At 40.3% G+C, this 20,062-nt stretch overlaps 1 protein-coding gene across 1 annotated transcript; it reads left to right on the forward strand.

Moving 5' to 3' along the window:
* The first annotated feature begins 15,211 nt into the window (after positions 1-15,211).
* Positions 15,212-17,727, forward strand: LOC128935765 (probable G-protein coupled receptor 141). Its single transcript, XM_054274291.1, has 2 exons — positions 15,212-15,235; positions 16,780-17,727. Exons 1-2 carry the CDS (start codon positions 15,212-15,214, stop codon positions 17,725-17,727), a joined length of 972 nt encoding a protein of 323 aa, XP_054130266.1.
* Positions 17,728-20,062: the final 2,335 nt, after the last annotated feature.

Here is a 20,062-nt window from a genome sequence, read left to right on the forward strand (position 1 = left end):
CACAGATGAGCAGCAGCTGTTGAATTAACTCCTGTATCTTTTACTGCCTACCTGAAGGATGTTTTACTTTGAAGGAAGTATGGACATGTCTGTGCCTACAGGTTTGCAGCCTTGGGACATGTTGCAGCAGGGCTGCCAGCTTTTGTGATGCAAAGAGTGGACTTGGCAGTGAGGTTCCATGCCCAACAACAGCCTTCTCTACACTCTCACCAGGGCCCATCTGGAGCCAGGAATCATAGAACCATAGAACCATAGAATCACAGAATCACAGAATCATAGAATCACAGAATGATGATCATAGAATGGCCTGGACTGGAGACCAGCCTCAAGGATCCTCTAGTTCCAACCCCCCTGCCACGGACAGGGACAGGTTTCACTAGACCAGTTTGCTCAGAGCTCCATCCAAAATGGCCTTAAACACTTCCAGGGATGGGACATTCATAACTTCCCTGGGAAACTTGTTCCAGTGCCTTACCACTCTCACAGTAATCAATTTCTTCCTAATATCTAATCTATACCTTCCCTCTTTCCATTAAAAGCCATTGATACTTCTCTTGTCACTACTTGCTCTTGTAAAAGTCCCTCTTTATCTTTCTTGTAGGCTCCCTTTGGGTGCTGAAAATCTTCAATTAGGTCACTCTGAAGCCTTCTCTTTTCCAGGCTTAACATTTCCAATTTTCTCAGTTTTCTCCCATAGGAGAGGTGCTACATCTCTTTGGATTCACTCCATCTGTGTCTTTCCTCTGCTGGGACCCCAGAGCTGATGCAGCCCTGCAGGTGGGGTCTCAGCAGAGCAGAGCAGAGGGACAGAATCCCTTCCCTTGCCCTGCTGGCCACGCTGCTCTGGATGCAGCCCAGGACGTGTTTGGCTCTCTGGGCTGCAGATGCACATTGCTGGGTCGTGTCCAGCCTCTCATCCATGAGCACCCCAAGTCCTTCACCCCAGGGCTGTTCTCCATCAGTTCATCTCCCAGCCTGTGCTGATACCAGGGGTTGGAGCACCTTGCACTTGGTCCTGTTAAACCTCATGAGATTCTCATGGACGCACTTCTCCAGCCTGTCCAGGTAGCTCAGGATGGCATCCCATCATCCCATCCTTCAGGTGTGTCATCTGCACCACTCAACTTGGTGTCACCTGTGAATTTTTTGAGCATATGCTGGATCCCTCTCTCTGTGCCAAAAATGGACATTAGAACAAAAAAACCCCACCCAAAACAAAACAAAAAAAAAGGTCAACCACATCCTGGTCTGCAGTACGAAAAGCACAGGCAGATCTTATCTCTCTGAACGTACTTCATGAGACGCAGCAGAAAAATAAGGACATGTTTGGTTCCCAGAGGTGACTAGATATGGGACAAGAAGTGACTACATGGAAGGGACAATGGATATAAGATGCAGCATGGGAAATTCCAGTTGGATGTTAGGGAAAAAAATCTACTGTATGAGAGCAGTCAAACTTAGGGACTAAAGCCTGCAGATGATGTGAGCTATTCAAACACTGCTGGTCCAGGCACTGAGCAGCCTGACATAAGCCAGCCCTGCTTTGAGTGCCTAGTTAACAGAGATGACCTCCAGAAATCCATATCCTATATCTGAGGACTATGCAAATATATCAGCCTTGAAAAAAAAAAAGGATAAAGTTACATTCCCATTGAAAGTGCAAACTTTGCTTCTCAAAAATCAAATTTGTAGGAATATTTAATGCTCCATATAACTGATGATGATGAGCAGCTTCTTAAAAACCCATAGCTGCTTTTTCCTTGAGACAAGAGTTACTGTGTTTCACAAGTCAATGCGAGATTTTTTTCTTCTGGAAACCTTCCTTCCACTTATTGAAAAGCAAAATATAGCCTCCAGGTTAAAGCTTGAGACACATTAGATGAGAAGTAGTCTAATTCTGACTCAGTAGCAGACTTGTTAAGAAACTTTGAAGAAAATGTCTGAAGTCTTTCACGCTTTTCATAGCGTGTAATATAGGATTAGCAGGCTATCACACAGATGAGACAAATTCAGCGCTGTTTTTAATTTTTGCATTTGGGTGTCATGGAAAATATTACTGTAGTTTTTATTTGAGAAAAGGTATTACTACATGCTTTTAACATTATATTGGCCGTAATTTTTAAATGGCAGATCACTAAAAGTATTTCTAAACTCAACTGATTATTGGGAAAACAGTTTCTTTATTAAACCTTGAAAAGAACAGTTGAACATTGTTAGAGAACGTATTGTATTTTCAACAACTATTGCTTTTTATCTTGTGGAATCTTAACACGGGGATAGGACAGAACATTTAATGAGCTTTTGGATTTAAAATCCCCAAGCATATGCCCTTAATTTGGAAGAAAGAGAACATCCTTATTCTGAACACTTTTATTATTCATACTGAGCTCCTGGGAATGCAACATCAAGATTTTGAAATATGAGTTTGTCCTACCCTGCTACTTGTTGCATGGCCAGGTTTTGTAGCTATGCTGCTATATCAGTGATAGAAAATGACTTCTTGAAATTAAATGGGGTCAAGGAATAATTGCGGCTTTGCAGGTACCTGTGCTTCTGACAGATTTCTGTCAGCAGATGTATGAAATGGCTACAATTAAGAATAGAGCCAACAGTGTATTATAAAGGTGTTCATGATATCTCATAGCAAATTCACCCCACATCCTTCTTCTTTTCACGGGCTTCATTCTCTCTGTTTATAAAAAGTGAGTCAGTACTTTTCAATTATAAAACAACTGCAGTACACAGAAGGCAGATGCAGAGTGAATGCTTACATCTCTCTGGAAGACTACTGTTTGATAAAGAGACAGAAGCATTTCAGGAGTACCAGAACATTTTCAGCTTTTCAGGATGCCCAGCTTCAGGGTTGCTACAGATATTTTATCCCTGTATCCTGAGGAAAGTTCCTTCAAGGGCTGTTAGATCTCCTCTTGGATATTATGAGAAACTGAGAAAATTCTGTTGAGAGGCTGAGCGGCCCTCATACCACAGGAGAGAGATACTTATGTCTATATATATCCACAAACACATACTCACATGTGTTATCTTCACTTTCAAGACAATTAGTCCTCTTCCTTTCAACTGTAGCCACTTACAGGATAATGCATTTTGCAATAACTGAAAATATTTATCATATATTGAACAGAACAAAGCACATCTCCATCAATGAACTCGATGAGTGAGATGGTAACAACTGGTCTAATCCTGTGTGTCAGCTGCTTGTGGTTGAGAGCAATGGGTGGCACTTGAGGAAGCAGAGCTGGGTTGCAGTAGCAGTTCCTCAGCAGTGCTTCTCTGCAAAGCCCAGGAGCCACATGGAGTGAGGAGAGTGTCCTGCTATGCTGCTGGAGAGTGGCTGGGTAAGTGCTGCAAAAGTCCTCAGCAGAGGTACTGGAGGCAGACCAGGAGGAGGGAATTAGTATTAAACTCAAATGAGAAAGCTGCAGATCTGGATGGAACTTAACAGTTCCTGGTGGGAGGTAAGATTACAGCAGAGCTGGGGGGAAACATGACAGGAGAGAAGTTAAAAGTACTTTGTGTTCTTAGTCCACTGCAGCAGTTGTGAATGTCATATTTTATTAAATCAGTGGAAGTAAAGTGGTATTTAAAAGTGTATTTTGGGAATATTATTGCAGAAAGGGCTGCTGGTCTCCTTTTGCAATAGCATCCACACTTTCATAATCCTTTCTGAAATTTATTAAATGAAAAGAAGAAAGTGTTATTGGTTTTGCCAATTAATCTTTGAACAAAAAATAAGAAGGAAATTTTCATAATGATTACACTGGTTCCTCATTGGCTCCAATACTTTTCATTATGACTAGATTTTTCAGAATCAGCTCAGATTCTGATCATCTCAAGTCACCCTCATAAAAGGCTGCCAGATCTGCCTTCACTTTGGTACTTTTAGACACCACCCCTGATGCTCTCAGGCACTCACACAGCTCAGCAATGAAATGAAACCCATCATGGGCCACAGCAGCAAGAGCCCAGCCAGCAGGTCAAGGACTACAGCTGTCAAGTCAAGAATGTGATTATTCCACTCCATTTACTACCTGTTAGGCCACACCTGGGATGTGGTGTCCAGATTCTGTCTTCCTTGTCCAAGGCAGACACTGAAAAATTCAGAGTAGCATAATTTCCCCTGCTGGAAATATTCAAAGCTCAGTTTGATGGGACCCTGGATACCTCAGTCTGTAGCCCTGTTTTCAACAGGAGTTTTGACAGTAAAATCTCTCGAGGTGCCTGCCAGCCTGGATGTTTTTAAGATTCAACAGTCACAATCCACACAGACTAGGATATGCCTGTTACTTTCTGCAAAGTCATGCAGAGGTACCAAAACTGGCTCTGGAGGAGCTAATTGAAGTGCTGAAGCCCCTAAGCCTGGAAAACAGGGATAAATTTGATGAGGGAGCATCATTCCAACACAGATTTATCACCAACTACCTATTTAAAGCTAGCTTAGATATTTCTACACAGCATTGTGTTCTGAATTGCACACATACCTCAGGCTCACATGGCATCTATATCCAATGCTGTACAGAAAGACTGTGAATTCTACTGTTTTACCCCTAAAAAAATCCATGTGCAGGCTGCTTCTGAATCTGAAACCAAAAAAAATAGTCCAGGGGAAAAATACTTCATAAAAAGTATAATATAGTGCTAGAACCTCTCACCAATTTAATGAACTTCTTGCTAGCTCAGAATTGATCTCTGTTGCACAGCTGAAATTAAGTTCATGTGAGGATAAACTTAGGTGTGGGCATGGAATGAGGTCAGACACCCACTAACATGGATAGGAGAAAAAAAATCTGAAAGTTAAGTGAAGATAGCTTTTGATACAGAATTCATTATCTTATTGTAATCTCACTGAACAAAGTGAAATCTTTTAAGGTAAAACAAGGGGAAAAGAGTTTTAGCCAAAATAAGAGACATAAGGAAAATCTGGAGTGGATAAAAAATAGGCATTGTTTTGTCTGCACTTACTGTGCAAGAGGTATTTAGTAGTAAATGGTGAGCTCTCTCACCATGAGGGCTGTAGAAATCATTGAATCACTTTCATTGATGATGCTGATTTGATGGTGCAGAGAGAAAAAGGCAGCAATGGAAACTGCTACTCAGTGAGCTGATGTTTCTCATTTTCATCTCAGTTGCACAATTAAACACATTAACTGCCTGCTTTATTTTCTTAAACTCTCCAAATTCTTACCATGGCCAATATCAACAGGAAAGCTAGTTTGGGGAAAGCTTTTCTTTAAAGATGTACTTGAATAAGTGCTTAAGGTGCTAACTTGAGAATCAGAAGCAATGGGGCTGAAGAGGCATGGTGCTGTGGCCAGTCTAACCTGTCCTGTTGAGAAGATAAAGGTCAGGTCACTGCCCACCTGTGGCTGATTTGCTTTGGGACCAGAGCTCATATCTGCACAGTTGCCCACTGTGCCAGGCACCCACTAAAACCTCTCTATCACTCTCCTCTGCAAATGAACAGGGGAGAGAAAATATAACAAAGGGTTCATTGATTGAGATAAGGACCAGGAGAGATGACTCACCAAATACAGTCATGAGCAGAACAGACTCAGCTTGGGGATATTAACTGAATTTATTACTTACAAAATCAGCAGGATAATGAGAAGTAAAAGCAGACCTTAAAAACACACTGCTTCTCAGCTCTACTTCCTCCTCCAGTCCAGTGGCAGAGGGAGATGGGGCATGGTGGTGTGGTCAGTTCATCACACATTGTTTCTTTCCCTGATCCTCCCTGGGACATGGTAGTCCATTAATTTCTCCAGTGTGAGCCCATCCCATAGGCAACAGTTCTTCACAAACTACTGCAACATAGGTCATTCTTCCCTGGGTGCAGTCCTTCATGGACAGCCTCCTCCAGCGTGGTTTCCTCATGTAGCCACAAGTCCTAGCCAGAAACCTGCCCCAGTGTGGGTTCCTCTCTCCACAGGTCCCTGCCAGGAACCTGTTCCAGAACAGACCTCCCTCTGTTTCACAGCCTCTTTTGGGCATTGAACTGCTCCAGTGTGGGTCCTCTCCAAGGGCTACAGGTGGATCTCTGCACCCCTGTGATCCTCCACAGGCTGCAGGGGTACAGCTGCTTCACCTGGACTTCTCCACAAGCTGCAGAGGAATCTCAGCTCCAGTGCCGGGAGCACCTCCTCCCCCTCCTTCTCCACTGGCTTTGGTGTCTGCAGAGCTGCTCTTCTCACATGTTCCCACCCCACTCTTTTCTGGCTCCTTCTCCTTTTCCCTATTATTCTCCATCTTCTTTGTCTTCTTCATTTCCTTCATCTCCATCTTCTTCATTCTATCACAGAGGCTTCATGCTCATTTCCAACTGGCCCAGTCTTGGCCAGTGGCACAACCATCCTGGAGCTGGCTGGCATTGGCTCTGACAGACTTAGAGAAAGCTTCTGGCACCTTCTCACAGAAGTCACCCCTGCAGCCTCCCCAGCTACCAAGACCTGGCCATGCAAACCAAATAAATCAGGGTTTGTACGCATCCTACATAATTCATTTTGTACCAGTTTATGTTGGTGCTATTTGGGTATTCTCTCCACCATGGCCACATGTGGACTAGTTTTATTTTACCTTCTCATCTATCATGTGGGGCTCATAGTATCATAAAGGAATGTCCTGTCAGTCCATCTTCAGCTACTGTTTCATTAAAGCTACAGTAAATAATTACATAAAATATTGAGCTCTTATACTTTCCAGTGATAAAGAAGATGCAGAACATTAAATAGCCTGGATGAAACAGAAAAAAGGAAGGTAGAAAGGGAAGCTATTTTATAACTTATTGTTATCAGATCTGGTTTTGTGCAGAGAGGTCTAAAGATCAGCCAAGTACAGGGACCCAGCACAACACCACAGCACAGGGCACTCCAAAATAAGAATATTTGGACTGGCAAAACATCATTAAGACCACAAGCAGCATTGCCCAGGACTTTCTTTGGATTCCTGTGTCAATGAAATGGGGAGAAAATATATTAGGAGGACAGTGGGACAAAGGGCAGGTGTGGGTATTGTTCCACAGCCCAGAATAGCAGCACTTACCATAAATGTTTCTACACCTATGACTGGGCTGTCAAGCTGCCTTCTTAAATATTTCAACTGAACTTCAAATAAGCAAAAGTTTTTCAAAAATGCATCAGTAATGAGCTTATTGACAGAACAATTGGCTTCACACTTCGGCACATGCACTGAAGATCTTACTTTAATGTAGTTAAAGTTATCATTTATATCATAAAGTTATCATTGCTTATCATTCACTCAGAATGGAAACCCCCAGATTTAACAGCAAAATGAACCGTTTCAGCCCAAACAATTTGATGTATCAGAGCACTTGCATGCACACAGCACCTCGCTCTAACATGCAGAGTGTAGCTGTGCTGATCAAGGAAAGGCTCTTGCAAACCAGGATACTTCGAGAATGCACCATGGAAAAAATTCCTTTGCAGTAAATTCCTCCTTTCTGAAATGACAGGAGGAACCTGAATTCCTCTCTAACCCAACTGTAACAGAAACATAATGCATTTATTTGTGTTTATGCTAAGGTAGGAAATCATTATCAATCAGTGTTGGCAGCAAGCTTTGCTTTCTGTGCTGCTTCTAGGCAGTAGGAGCTTAGACTAATCCTGGGAGGTTTGTTCTTCAGACAACACATTTTAGTATATTAAATTTCATAAATATCTGTATGTGTACATTCAACATGAAAGTAATCTTTGGTAAAATTATTTTTTCCATGCACCTGACGATAAAGTTGGCATTACCTCTGCATTCAGAAATCAGATTAAATAAGCAATCTGGGAATAAAACAGTATTAGTAGTTGCAGTACACATTTTGAGGTTGAGTAGCTATAGACTTGTGCTGAAATCCTTTTAAAAAATATATTCTTCCTTACAGCATGCTGCCTAACCCAGCAGGCAATTAGTGAGGTTAGTACCAAGTTCAAAAATATTTTAGGATGAGCACTGTGTTTTCAAGATGAAGGGAAGGATGTTTTTTCTTCTCGGAGAGGCATATAAGCTTATAGAATTGGCATGGTGCTGCATATATGATTTCTTTCTCTGCAGTCTAATGTCATCTTTATGGTAGGAGTAATACATCTCCTTGTCAATCAGCTCCTCCTTCCACTTTTTTTTCACCTTGGTAAGAACAAGCTCCCATAATGAGTGAATTGCACAAGCTGGATTCCTGATGAAAGGCACATCCCCTGAAAAACTTACTGGCTTGCAACAGATATGAACTAGTAAAATTCTTTAAAAAAAAAGTAATATTAAAGTTGGCGATAGACTGTTAGTAGTGTGCCATTGTTTAATATAGATAAGGCACCTCAAAATGTCCATTTAGACTGGAGACTGAACAGAGACCTTTATACCTTTTGTATGCAGTTCTCATTCCTCCTCCTGCACTTGGTGACAAACACTGAGACCAAAGCAGAGTCCAATAGAAAAGACAAGGTATGGCAAAAGTTGGGCAAATTGCTAGTGTCATTAGTATTAGAACAGTTGGTTTCAAGATCTGGGATCCCTCCCACACTATCAAAAAAGAAATACTGCAGATTTTGATGTGAACTTAAGTCTTGGTTTGTGTTCAGTACTTTTCTGAAAGATCTGGATTCTGGTAAGACATGAACAGAAATTTGAGGAGGTTTTATTGATACGCTATACTTCAACATGGTGCAATTTTGGCATTTCTGTAGGAAGAAAAGGTAGTGAGATAGGCTGAAGGGGAAACAAATTTTCTCCATGCTCCTTTTTCTCAGTACATTTAAGCAAATTTGAGTCATGATAATTTGCAAAGTGAGTATTTTTTCCCTTAAATCCATTAAAAAACTAGGAGGAGGCCACCAACTCTATTTCCACTTTTCAGAGAAGCTTGGATTTATGGCTCTGCTATGCAAAGGTGTGTGAAACAAGAAATTTCAAGTCACATTTACTCCCTGTACTTTTCCAAAATGTTCTTTCAGATGTGTCACAGGCAGTATTTCTCACTCATAGGACACCTTGCACTGCCTGGGTGACAGCCACAAATCACAACTGCTCCAGAACCCAGAGAGAGACATTTTAAGAAACCCATTATCTGTAAAATGTTTTTGGCTGAAACTAATAGTGAATGTTTTTCCCTTTGTAGGTAATTAATATCTTTCTATTCAGGTGGTTGAAATAGTAAAGCATAGTAGAAATACAAGTCAAAAATAAGATTTTGTTGGTAACAGCTATCAGTTACTCTAATTACATACTGCCTTTCCGTTCTTCATATTAGCAGCTGATCTTTTACTTGATAATAGACTGCAAATAACCTGTCACAATTGCAACTTAATAACTGATCAGCCTGTGTTACCTACTAGCTCCAGGCCCACAGCTGGCACTAGGAGGGACTCAGCAGATCAAAAAGCAGGATTTTTGTAAGGAGTACACATCATTATTAATTATATCCTCCCTGATTCTGTGTAATCCACAACAGTTCAGTGTTGTCAGGACCATCACTCAAGCTTTACCCACAATTAAGAGCCAGGTTATCCACAGTCAATTTAAGGTATCCAGGTGAATCTTTTTTTTTTTTGCTTTCTGCCACTTAAATAAGTGAAGGAGAAGAATACTTTTCTAGAAGACCCAACCACCATGCTTGCATAGATCCTGACACCCTGTGTAGTCCATTTCTGAACTAGCCCTCCAAATCCTTGAGTCCTGGCAAAATAAATGTAGACAAACAAAACACCTGTGTTGCCATGGTAATCCTGTGTACAACTTTAAGTTCAGAACAGCTGAAAAATCACTAACAGAATCTATTCTGCCTAAGCATAAAGGACACAGTTCTCTTTCCTCAAGGACCTCTCAAAATCCAGAGTAGGGGCACCTTGATGCTAATCAGGTTCAGGACAAGCAGTCCTTGAAATGTGGCCTAGCCTCTCATCTATTATTAAACAACTTTGGCCCTTGAAACTGTTGCTGTAATGCAAACTCAAACTGGATGATGGTTGAATCCCCATGATACAACAGTACTATGAAAACACACTATCACACTTCTGGATTTTTATGGTATTGCTAAAACTACCAGCAATTACTCAAAACTTGTAAAATACACGTATTTCTAGTATCAGTGTTTAAAGCTGGTGATGCTCTGAAATAATCAAATTCTGCCACCAGCTCACTGCATTACAGCCGAAAATCTAAACACACCCGTCTGGAATCCACTATACATGCTGTTGGTAAATCCTGGGGGAAATTGCATCAATTTAGCAGGGAAAACTAATTGCAATGATGTATTTTAAGCATTCTATACCTATCTAGATCTTGATGCTAACTACAAATTAGAGACCAACAAAGGCAATGAGGGTGTCTGTCCCAGATCATACTCTGGTATTTCACTATTTGGTTTAATCCTGGATTAAAGGATTGAAGATTTGCCAACTACAAACCTGTGGAAAGAATTCAACCTGAAAATTTCTTTTTTGTTTTGACTGCTTGAGGAAACAACATTGTTACTTATCAACAAAATTATATAACTTGTATGTTATGTAATTATTTTAATGCATCAAGAATATATATCAATATAAGATTACTTATGTTTTAACCTATATTTAACTATGCATAACTTATTTTATGTATCAAAAATATCGTATAATTACAATAATTGTATAATTTTAAATTGTATAATTTAAATACCCACATACAGAAACTACCTGAAGGTTTAAAGATACCTTAGGTTTCTTTCCACTGGGATGTATTCACTCTAAAAAGACCTAGAATGAGCTGAAACAAAATCACTAATTTGAGAAGGCATAACTCTTGATTCAAGGATATCTTAGCTTTAGTTCTGGCTTTGCCATGGAGTTTTTAGCTTTTTATCTCTATGCCTTTCAACAGAGCTTTGAGACCAGCTTCTTTTAATATAATCTGAACAGTTCTTTAGCTGTCAGCCACCGTTAAAATTGCAAAATGCAAAAAGACAATTTCCATCTCATAGCAGTCTGTTGTGAAGTAGCACAGAGCAGGACTTCCCTTGTGATTTTTTTAACCAAATGTGAAGCAACAGGATGCAGTCAGCTAAAACGTTCTCCTGTGAGGTTACATTTAAAAATTTTATTTCTGTGCTACTGCTTTCAAAATTGGTACACTCAAATATAACCCTGTGTTCTGACAGAAACGTGTTAAAGAAGCAGCAGGGCAAAACTGACCTTGCACAGACTCCTTACAGAGACTCAGTCCTGCAATGACACATCTTTCGCCACACATACACCTCACAGCAACCATCATTGCTTGATGAGCCTTTGACACTGGCATGGCTAATCACTTTTTGGATTAAATCTCCTAGTGTTCCCTCTGCTGGCACTGTGCAGCTGGAGCAATGGCACCACCTCCTGAGACCCAGACACTGAGGTAAAACCTTGGCAGAAAGCAGAGCTGAGAAATGGTGCTGGGCTCTAGAGTGAGCTTTGTTTCATCCCTTACACTTAGGTATCTCTGACCACATCCAAACCCACACTCAGTCAGCTACAATCTAGATCATATTTTGCTCTTGTCCTGCTGCCCTATTTTCTCAAAGCACACCTTCAAATCATCCCCTCCACTATGGGGAACAACACATCCAAACATGAGTCTTTGTGAGCTGTGAGGCTCACTTCTCTGTGTATAATTTATCATTTTAGCCAGTAATATAAAGCCCCGTTCAGAAATGGGAGGCTTTGAAGGCCTCTAATGGCTAAGAAGTAGCTGAAAGGTAAAGGATGCTGTGATGCAACTAAAAATCTTCCCAAGGCTGTGTGCCATGGGTAGCCCTACCCTCACACAGCATAGCCTCAAGGTTATTGTTTTGTCATACGCTCAAAAAAGGAAGCAAGGCAATGACTCTTTAAAGTATCAGGTCTTTTGCCTTTTGTTCTTAGAGCTTACATAGAATGAAGATCCAAGTAAACAACACTTGAAGAGTGGAGAGAAACTCTAATCTGTAAGTATACACAGGATAAAAAAAAAACCCTTGGTTTGCAAAGTTTTTAAAAGAATGCTTGCAAGTTTAGGAGGGAGGAGAAGCATTCAGTGATCTATTTGTTTTATTTTGAACCCATTTTCTGTGCAAATGTTTTCTCATTGTGTTTGGTAATTTCCTAGTAAGGGACAGCATTGCTTCATTCTTTCCCATATTGCTACCCTGTAGTTTTACACTGTCTCCTAAAACTGGGAGGCAGTGCATTTTGTTTTCATCCATCTTTTGTGTGTGTGTTTGATATCACTCAGTGTCTGTAAGGACATAAAAGGCTTGTTCTCTCTGTTAAGATACAGCTAAGGAGATAAATAATCCTTTTTAGGAGCACTTCATGGTTTCCATATTTATTCTTTTTTTTGTGTAAAATAGTGACAATCTCAAATGAAAGAGGACTAACTTAACATGTTTTTCCATCCCATTTGTTCTTCAATGGACTGAATTGAAACCACAAGATATCAGTATAATGTTGACACAGCCTGCAAGACATGAGCTGTTGAGCTACCAAATAAGTTAGGGGAATCATGAAAAGTTGTTTGAAAAAAATTGATGTCTAAATGTAAAAATGTACCTGATATTTAATATTATTTTTTGTTAGTGTTTTCTATTAAGTAGGTTTTTATACTTCAAACTTTAGGTGTATGTGGTTATTTTGAAATTAAAGAAACTGTGCAATTATTCTAGTAGCATAGTCTACGTTACCATAACACAGCATGGAATTAGAACAAATTGAAATGCAATTACAATGCCCTCAACAGAAAACATCTTTGAGACTAATTAAGGATTCTGTGAAACAGAATCTTTGATCTTAAAATCTGCAGATTTTAAACAGACTTTTGTTTAAAATTATTTGTATTTTGCATTTCCTCCAACCTAGTCTACTTCAGTGCAGGAATGTCAGTTCTGACAAACACTCATTTTTCAATTTATTAAACCTGTCAAAAATAGAAATCTTTCATATAAGTTGAACTTTTTTCTCCTCCAAATTCAAATGAAACTTCTCAGTTGGGTGCATGCAGACAGCAAATGCTTCTCCTGCAGAGCCCAACTGTCAGAACACATGAAAATCTGTGTGAAGCCTGCCAGTCTCTCAGCAGACGTGTATGGGGGATAAATTTTGCAAACACTTGTTATACAGAGTAGAGCTCACTGTTTGACAGAGACTGTAAGAATGTCATCATTTCTGACAAATGAGTGGTTTTTTAATAAGTTGATATAATGTTGATGTAACATAATGGTGACTCATGGACTTGGTTGGGAAAATAGCATGGAATGAAGGGAACAAGCCAGTGACAGGCTGATCTGGATTGCTAAATCAGGCACAAACTAGAATAAGCATTTTACCTCTGCCAAATGCAAAGTTGTTCATCTAAGAACCAAGTACAAGTGTAATGCCAGTTCACTGAGAAGACACAGGTATGGCTGGGATCAAGGGAGAATAAGCCTCTTCTGTCTCATATCAGGTATCGACAGAGGAAGGCAAAATTTGACAAAAGGTTTCTAAATCTGAAGACGGAGGCAGAAGCACATAAAATGCCTGGAAGCTGAGGTTGTACAAATTCTGTCCAGAAATGTGGTTAAGCTTTTTTTTTCTTTTTTACTTTTTTATTTTTAAATAGTAAGATAGATAACAGTAAGATAAAAGATAAACAAGTTCCTGAAGGTTGGAATGAATATTTCTTACCTGGAAAATTTCTGACAGAGATCATATTGTTTTCAGAAATCATAGACTCACACAATGATTTGGGATGAAAGAGGCCTTCAAGATCATCTAGTTCCAACAGACCTGTTTGGGAAGGGACATGTTCCACTAGACCAGGTTGTTCAAGTCCCCATCCAACCTGACCTTGGATACAGACAGGGACTGAGCACTATGGCTTTTCCTGTCCTGAAGAGAGCAGTCCAGGGAAATGTCACAGACTGTGCTGCACAGTCACATGAAATGAGTGTCATGGCATTATCCACACTGACAACTGACAAGTCTTGAATGCACAAGAATCTTCTTGCTGATCATATTTCTGAAAGAAAGTAGCCCCTGGCCTGTTGGCAAACTAGCTCCTTTGTCAAACTAAACCAGCTATTCTTGCAGTTGTCCCCCAGCCCTCGGCACCAGCAGCTGCTGTGGCATCCAAATGCAGTGGTGCCCACTATTGCCTTGTGGCTGCTCGAGGCTCATGTCCAGCAGAACTTCAGCCACATCATGAGAGGCCCAAGACAGAGGAAGACCAAACCTGGCTCCAAGACTTGAGCAATATCACTGAACTGGCAGTTGCTAGAGGGGGTGGGAAGGCACAGAAACAAGAACAGCTGTGTTGTGTGAGGTCCACATTAATTCTTTTTCCACATGCCTCCTGCTAAATTCTGGCAAAGGGACTTGTAAGTTGCATTTCAGGTCAGTAGGTTAAAGCTTTGTATGATAGGAAACCTCACTTCACCAGAAAGCAGCATTTCCTCTGTGAAACATGCCCTGTGTTATGTTACACTCAGTATTCATCAAGCAACGATATTTCAGTGGGGTGCCTGCGCTACTGGGGAGCTGATAATCTCCTATCACAGCTGCTAGTAGCTTTTTTTTTTTGAAGATTAATAAAAATTACATCTCCTGCAGATTCTTACTATGGAGAGATTTAACAACGACTGCAGAATTCTGCAGAAACCTGCATTTCAGTGGCTCAGTTGCCTATTTGCAGACAGAAATAGGTCTCTTGCTGCCCGCTGCACTGAAATGTCTGAGTAAAATATCAGGTATCTGACTTCTGCCTATCTGTTCTTACTGCCTTCAGTTCAAGTTTCACTGCTGGCCTTTGAAGGGTGTCAACAAGAGGTTTTCCTCTCCAAGTGCAGCCTTGCTGCGGGGTCTGCTCATACCAAGCCACATTTCCAGTGTGTTGCCTTTCCCTCTGTGACACTTTTAAAAAAGTTTAAAGCTTGAAATATGCGTTTTAAATCAAAACAGTGTGATAATGCCTCTTTTTAGAGACATCTTTTCAAACTGAAGTTTAACAACTTGGAGAAACTGATGAAGAGCTCTTGGTAATCCTTTCTGACTTGCATGGTTGTGAGGACGAAATGAAGTGACTCAGAAACGAGGACAGAACTGAAAGGAACTTGCACCATTTCTGATGCAAGAGCTGCAGTGTGCCAATCTGCAGTGACTTTGATAAAACAAACAACCCATTGTAATTCCCTTAATGTACTGGAATTAGTTGTCCACATAACTCTGAAATGCAAGAGCAAACACAAAGGTCAGTAATGCCAGCAATCAATGCATCAGTTTGAGATATGGCACTTATACTGATTATAATAAGATATCTGGAGTCTTAGGTGCATTGGGAGAGCTAGAGAATAACTTTTCAATGTATGAAGAGACCTTGATTACTGTGAGGGTAAGTGCTTAGAAATATTGCTAAGAAACAACACAAAACACCTGAGGTGCATGACAGATATTCATTCTCCACTATGAACAAAAACAGTTTATGAAACTGTTATAGGCATTTCCTGTTTTCCATAAAATGAGTGGACTGCTGAAGAACTTTTTCCCCTCCTAACTTTTGGCAGTTTGTGCTGCCTAAAAAAATGAAAATAAAGCTGAAACATCATTCATACAAAGAGATTGAGGAACTACTTTCTGAAGTGAAAAGCATTTGAGTAGTAAATTAAAAAATCACAAAAACTCAGGAGACAACTTCTTGTGTTGTGGGATTCACTGGTAAAATGGGTGACTTACCAGAATCAGTTTTAAATCACAGTTCAGGCAGCAGTAGCAGTACAACCAGTGTTAGTGTGGAGCCCAACACTGCTCAGTTTTCCCTGCTTCTTTTCTGTAACTGTAATGTGAACATCCCCTGGGCATTTTTACAGATGCAAATATGCTTCAGGATAACACCCTACCTGAACTCTTCCCCTCCTATTTGATCTTGTAGTACTTAAAATCCTAACTGGGACTGCATTTAGATTTATAAGAATTTATTTCTAATCTCTCTTTTAGACAGTAATATATTGAAATTGCATAGCACACTTTTTAAACTTGCTATTTACTTGCATTTAGCTTCTGCTTTGGTCAGACAGGATGATTTACCCTCACCCAGGATGTCCTTTCCTAATGTTTTCTAGCAGCCCATTTTGTAACACCCAGTTGCTACACATAAGATTTGAAATGGCCTGAGAATAAGGACAGTACTGCCCACGTTTCTTGGCCTGGCAGGATCTAAGCAGGATTTCCATGGAGTCTGGGTATCCATGGTGTTTAATCCCTTGCTCAGAGAAACTGTCCATAGAGAAGTTGACTGTAATGTGTTCAAAACTCAGCTCTCAGTAACAAACAGAATTTGTATCTCAGATAGAATAACATATGGTTGTTATCTGGCCCTAGGAAGGACAGATTTGTGTTGCAAGTAAACAAACTGATGAATGAGTAGCAGAATTAAAACAATATCTCTGATCTTTACTGTAAAAGCATGCAGATGCTCAGAAGAGAGGAGAAAAAATAACACAGCACAAAATCACCACAATGATGTAGTTTCTCTAAGGATAATTTCTTCCTATATATTATTGATCCATGCTTGTTTTTAGGAGTGTGGCTGGAAATGTCATAAGGACTACAGCAATTCTCTGCCCAACCTTCTCATCTATTTTTCCTTAGGCTGGAGGATATTTAGATAAAAGTACATGTTTTCTGTGAGATTTCTGGATTATTCCTTGAGCAAGAGACAGGTGGGAAGTCCTTCTGGCTTTTTAGGCAGGCCATCTCATTCCTACCTTGTCTTAGTCATCCTGTATTCTTCCGTTTCCAGAATATGTTCCAGGAAGATTTCAGGAACATGACTGAAGGGACCAGGAACAGCAGCGACTCCTCCTCCGCCTTCGTTCACACCAGCACCATGACTGCCATCCTCGTCACGGTCTACTCAGTTGCCCTGGCTGGAGGTGGAATTGGGTCCATCACAATGTCCTTTGTGCTGCTCAAGATGAACACTCTGTCTGTGACCACGACTGCCATCATTAACCTGGTGGTGGTGCACAGCCTCCTCCTCTTCACGGTGCCCTTCCGCCTGCACTACTATGTCAAAAAGAAGTGGGTATTTGACATGCCATTTTGCAAGATGGTGAGTGCCATGGTGCACATCCACATGTACCTGACCTTCATATTCTATGTGATCACGCTGGTGATCCGGTGGCTCATCTTCTTTCAGTGGAAGGACAAGGTGGAGTTTTACAGGAAGCTGCACGCCATTGGGGCGAGCGCTGCGGTGTGGCTCTTTGTCATGGTCTTTGGGGTGCCGCTCTTCTACTTCGAGTACGGACGCTCAGGCTTGTACAATAATACAACATGCTTCCAGTTCCAAAAAGAGCTACAGCACAAGAGCGTGAAAGCCCTGAACTACACTCTAATTGTAGCTGTTGCCCTCATTTCTTGTGTCCTCTTGAGCTTGCAGATTTTTATCCTGGTAAAAGTGGCAAGAAAATTTTCCACCTCCCTCTGTTCACACCAAGAATTCTGGGCCCAGGTGAAAAACTTGATTTTCATCTGGATCATCATAATTTGGTTTCTTCCCTATCACCTGTTCAGGGCCTACTACATAGAGTATGTGAGTGATTTTAACCAGTTAGAAAGCTACAATGAGGTTTTTTTGAGCCTGACTGCCCTGAGCTGTCTGGACCTGCTGTCGTTTGTGCTGAGTGGAAGCCGCTTCTTCAAGCAAAATGTGGGGATGCTCTACAGGAAGTTGTTTTGCTGCTAGCATCAGCCTCCTGCAGCATGTGCAGGACCTGGGATAGGACAGTGATGGACAGACATGGCAAACTCACTCCTCAGCAAGTTGAGGGTATGCACTGGAAACGGTACAGCACACCTGCACAGGGCTTTGCATGTCAGCTCCCTGAAGTCATGGAACAAACTGCCCCCAGGGTCTCAGCTAGTAAACAGGAAGGTGACCTCAGCAATTTCCTCATGGGGCTACACAGTCAGCTGTGGATGGACCTGGAGAAGAGGAAAGAAAGGCCATGGGCTCTTCTTTCTTACTGCTTTTACATCAAGATTTGCGAAGTCAAAGGCACTAGGAGGAGACTTGAGAATTGCAATGTAGAAACACAAATAAGGAAGCTGGTTTATATGGACTAAGGTACAGATTTTTGAAACTTAAAGATCTATATCATTTTCCCATACATTTCATATTTATTTCCCACAAGCTGTCATAAAATATCAGGGAAGATATTGCTCTTCTTGAGTAGGTCTGTTTCTTTACTGTTAAGAGTAACTTTCTAAGTGAATTGAACTACTAAACCAGCTATTTAAAACTAAGTCAGTGATAGATAATTATTTCTTAAAATATTTTCTCAAAATCACTTTTTGAGATGGTATCACTGCAGCAGAAAAGAATTTTATCTTTCTCACATCATGAAAATATGTCTAAAATATTATACACTATTACTGAAATGGACATTGCAAGTTCAAACAAAAGCCTGTATTATTATTCACAAAATTTTCCAAATAAAAGTAATATTTTACAGTCAGGGCAATTTTTTTAGATCATTCAGAAAGAATTTGTCTTCTCTTCAAAAGACAAATATCTTAGGTATCCAAGGTAGCAATGTTTTTTTGTAAATCTTATGTTGATTTTGTGCATTTATGGAGTTTATAAGTAGTTACTCACAGTGTGTTTAGCTTGAAAGGCATTCTATAAATTTTGTACCCTGTACTGATGGAAGGAATGAAAATGTTGCTGCTTGGATTGGAGGGATGGAAAAAGCTAATAGACCTAGTGTAGCTAAAAAGCATATTACACCTCAGCGAGGCATTGCCACTTGCTGTCTCTGAGGACAGAAATAAATTCCACTAAAAAGATGAAAAACTTGGTAAAATATTTCCATCAAAGACATTGAGACTTTCATAGCTCAGCTGCTTCATACCTCTCCCTAAAAAAGAATATAAATCTCAACTCCTCTAATGCAAGACATCAATGGCTATTACATCTTTATTTTTCTTGCCATCTGCATAAGGTCACATTTTTCATCTAGAGTTAGTGGGATAATAATTTAATCATTTCAGTAATTAGAGGTTATCAGCTGATCAATTTCCATGAGAGTCTCTCCTCATGATGCTGTTGAAATCCACCTTTTCACCCTTGTGGATCTTTCCATTCCTTTTTGCTTCACCTTCAACATCTCTTGCACATCAGACAGCAATAAAATAACAATTGGTTGATCTTGTTGTACTTGTGCAATCTCATTGCTGTGCTCATTGCTTTTGGTCCCACCAAGATGATTACTTTATGAGATCCCATCTCTTCTGTAGTCTTTCTACCTTGTCTTTCTTCCTTCTTCCTTCAAGGTCCTTTATATCTATCAGGATATTTGATCGTAAGAAGGTATTTTCAGGTCAGAGCGTGAGTCATGCTGCACAGCACCGGAAGGTGGAAATCACTGAAGTTCATAACGCAAGTGAGGTGTTGGGCAGCTCTCATGGCTCACCCTTGGCAAACAGCCTGGACCACATTTGTTAAGAAAGAAGTGTGAGAGCTTGCGGTGTGTGTGTACCTGAGAAAAATCTGTCCAAGAAGGAGTTTGTTCTCAAAGGATCACAGTAAAAAGAATGACAGCTACCAGCCAGATTCAACAGTAGTTGGGGAACTACTTTCAAAACATGGAGGGAATCAACTTGAATGTGTAGCTCATTACTAGTTAACTGTGTGTCATTAGGAAAGCAATAAACTGCTATTATGCAGATTTGTTTTAAAGCTACACAAACAAATCATATTCTCTTTGTGGTGGGAAAGGATGGAAATTGGCATAACATATTTCTTTCCTCCCATAGCAACGTGGTTGGTTAAAGAAAATGTCTTGCATGCATTCTGTAGGCACTGCTTAGCTTTATAACATATTATAACCCTTCTACTGTAATAAAGTTATTAACAAACAAAATAACTATGTGCTGAAAAAGTAAAGTCCCTCCTACAAAAGTGCACGTTATTAGAAGTATTTTATATCTGAATTTGGAATGAAACATAAAACATGATTTTAAAAACAGTACCTCCCAACTATACAGACCAACAAATATTGTTCGTCCATGTGTTAAAA

The sequence above is a fragment of the Melozone crissalis genome, unplaced genomic scaffold (genome assembly GCF_028551555.1).
Source record: "Melozone crissalis strain CALT ecotype California unplaced genomic scaffold, PUWL_Pcris_2 ptg000016l_1, whole genome shotgun sequence".
NCBI classification, from domain to species: Eukaryota; Metazoa; Chordata; class Aves; order Passeriformes; family Passerellidae; genus Melozone; species Melozone crissalis.

Excerpts from the sequence above, each read along its gene's own strand:
- LOC128935765 (XM_054274291.1), top strand. The coding sequence starts at position 15,212 with ATGCAAGAGCAAACACAAAGGTCA. Across the intron at positions 15,236-16,779 it reads AAGAGCAAACACAAAGGTCA|AATATGTTCCAGGAAGATTT; the intron begins GTAATGCCAGCA and ends TTCCGTTTCCAG.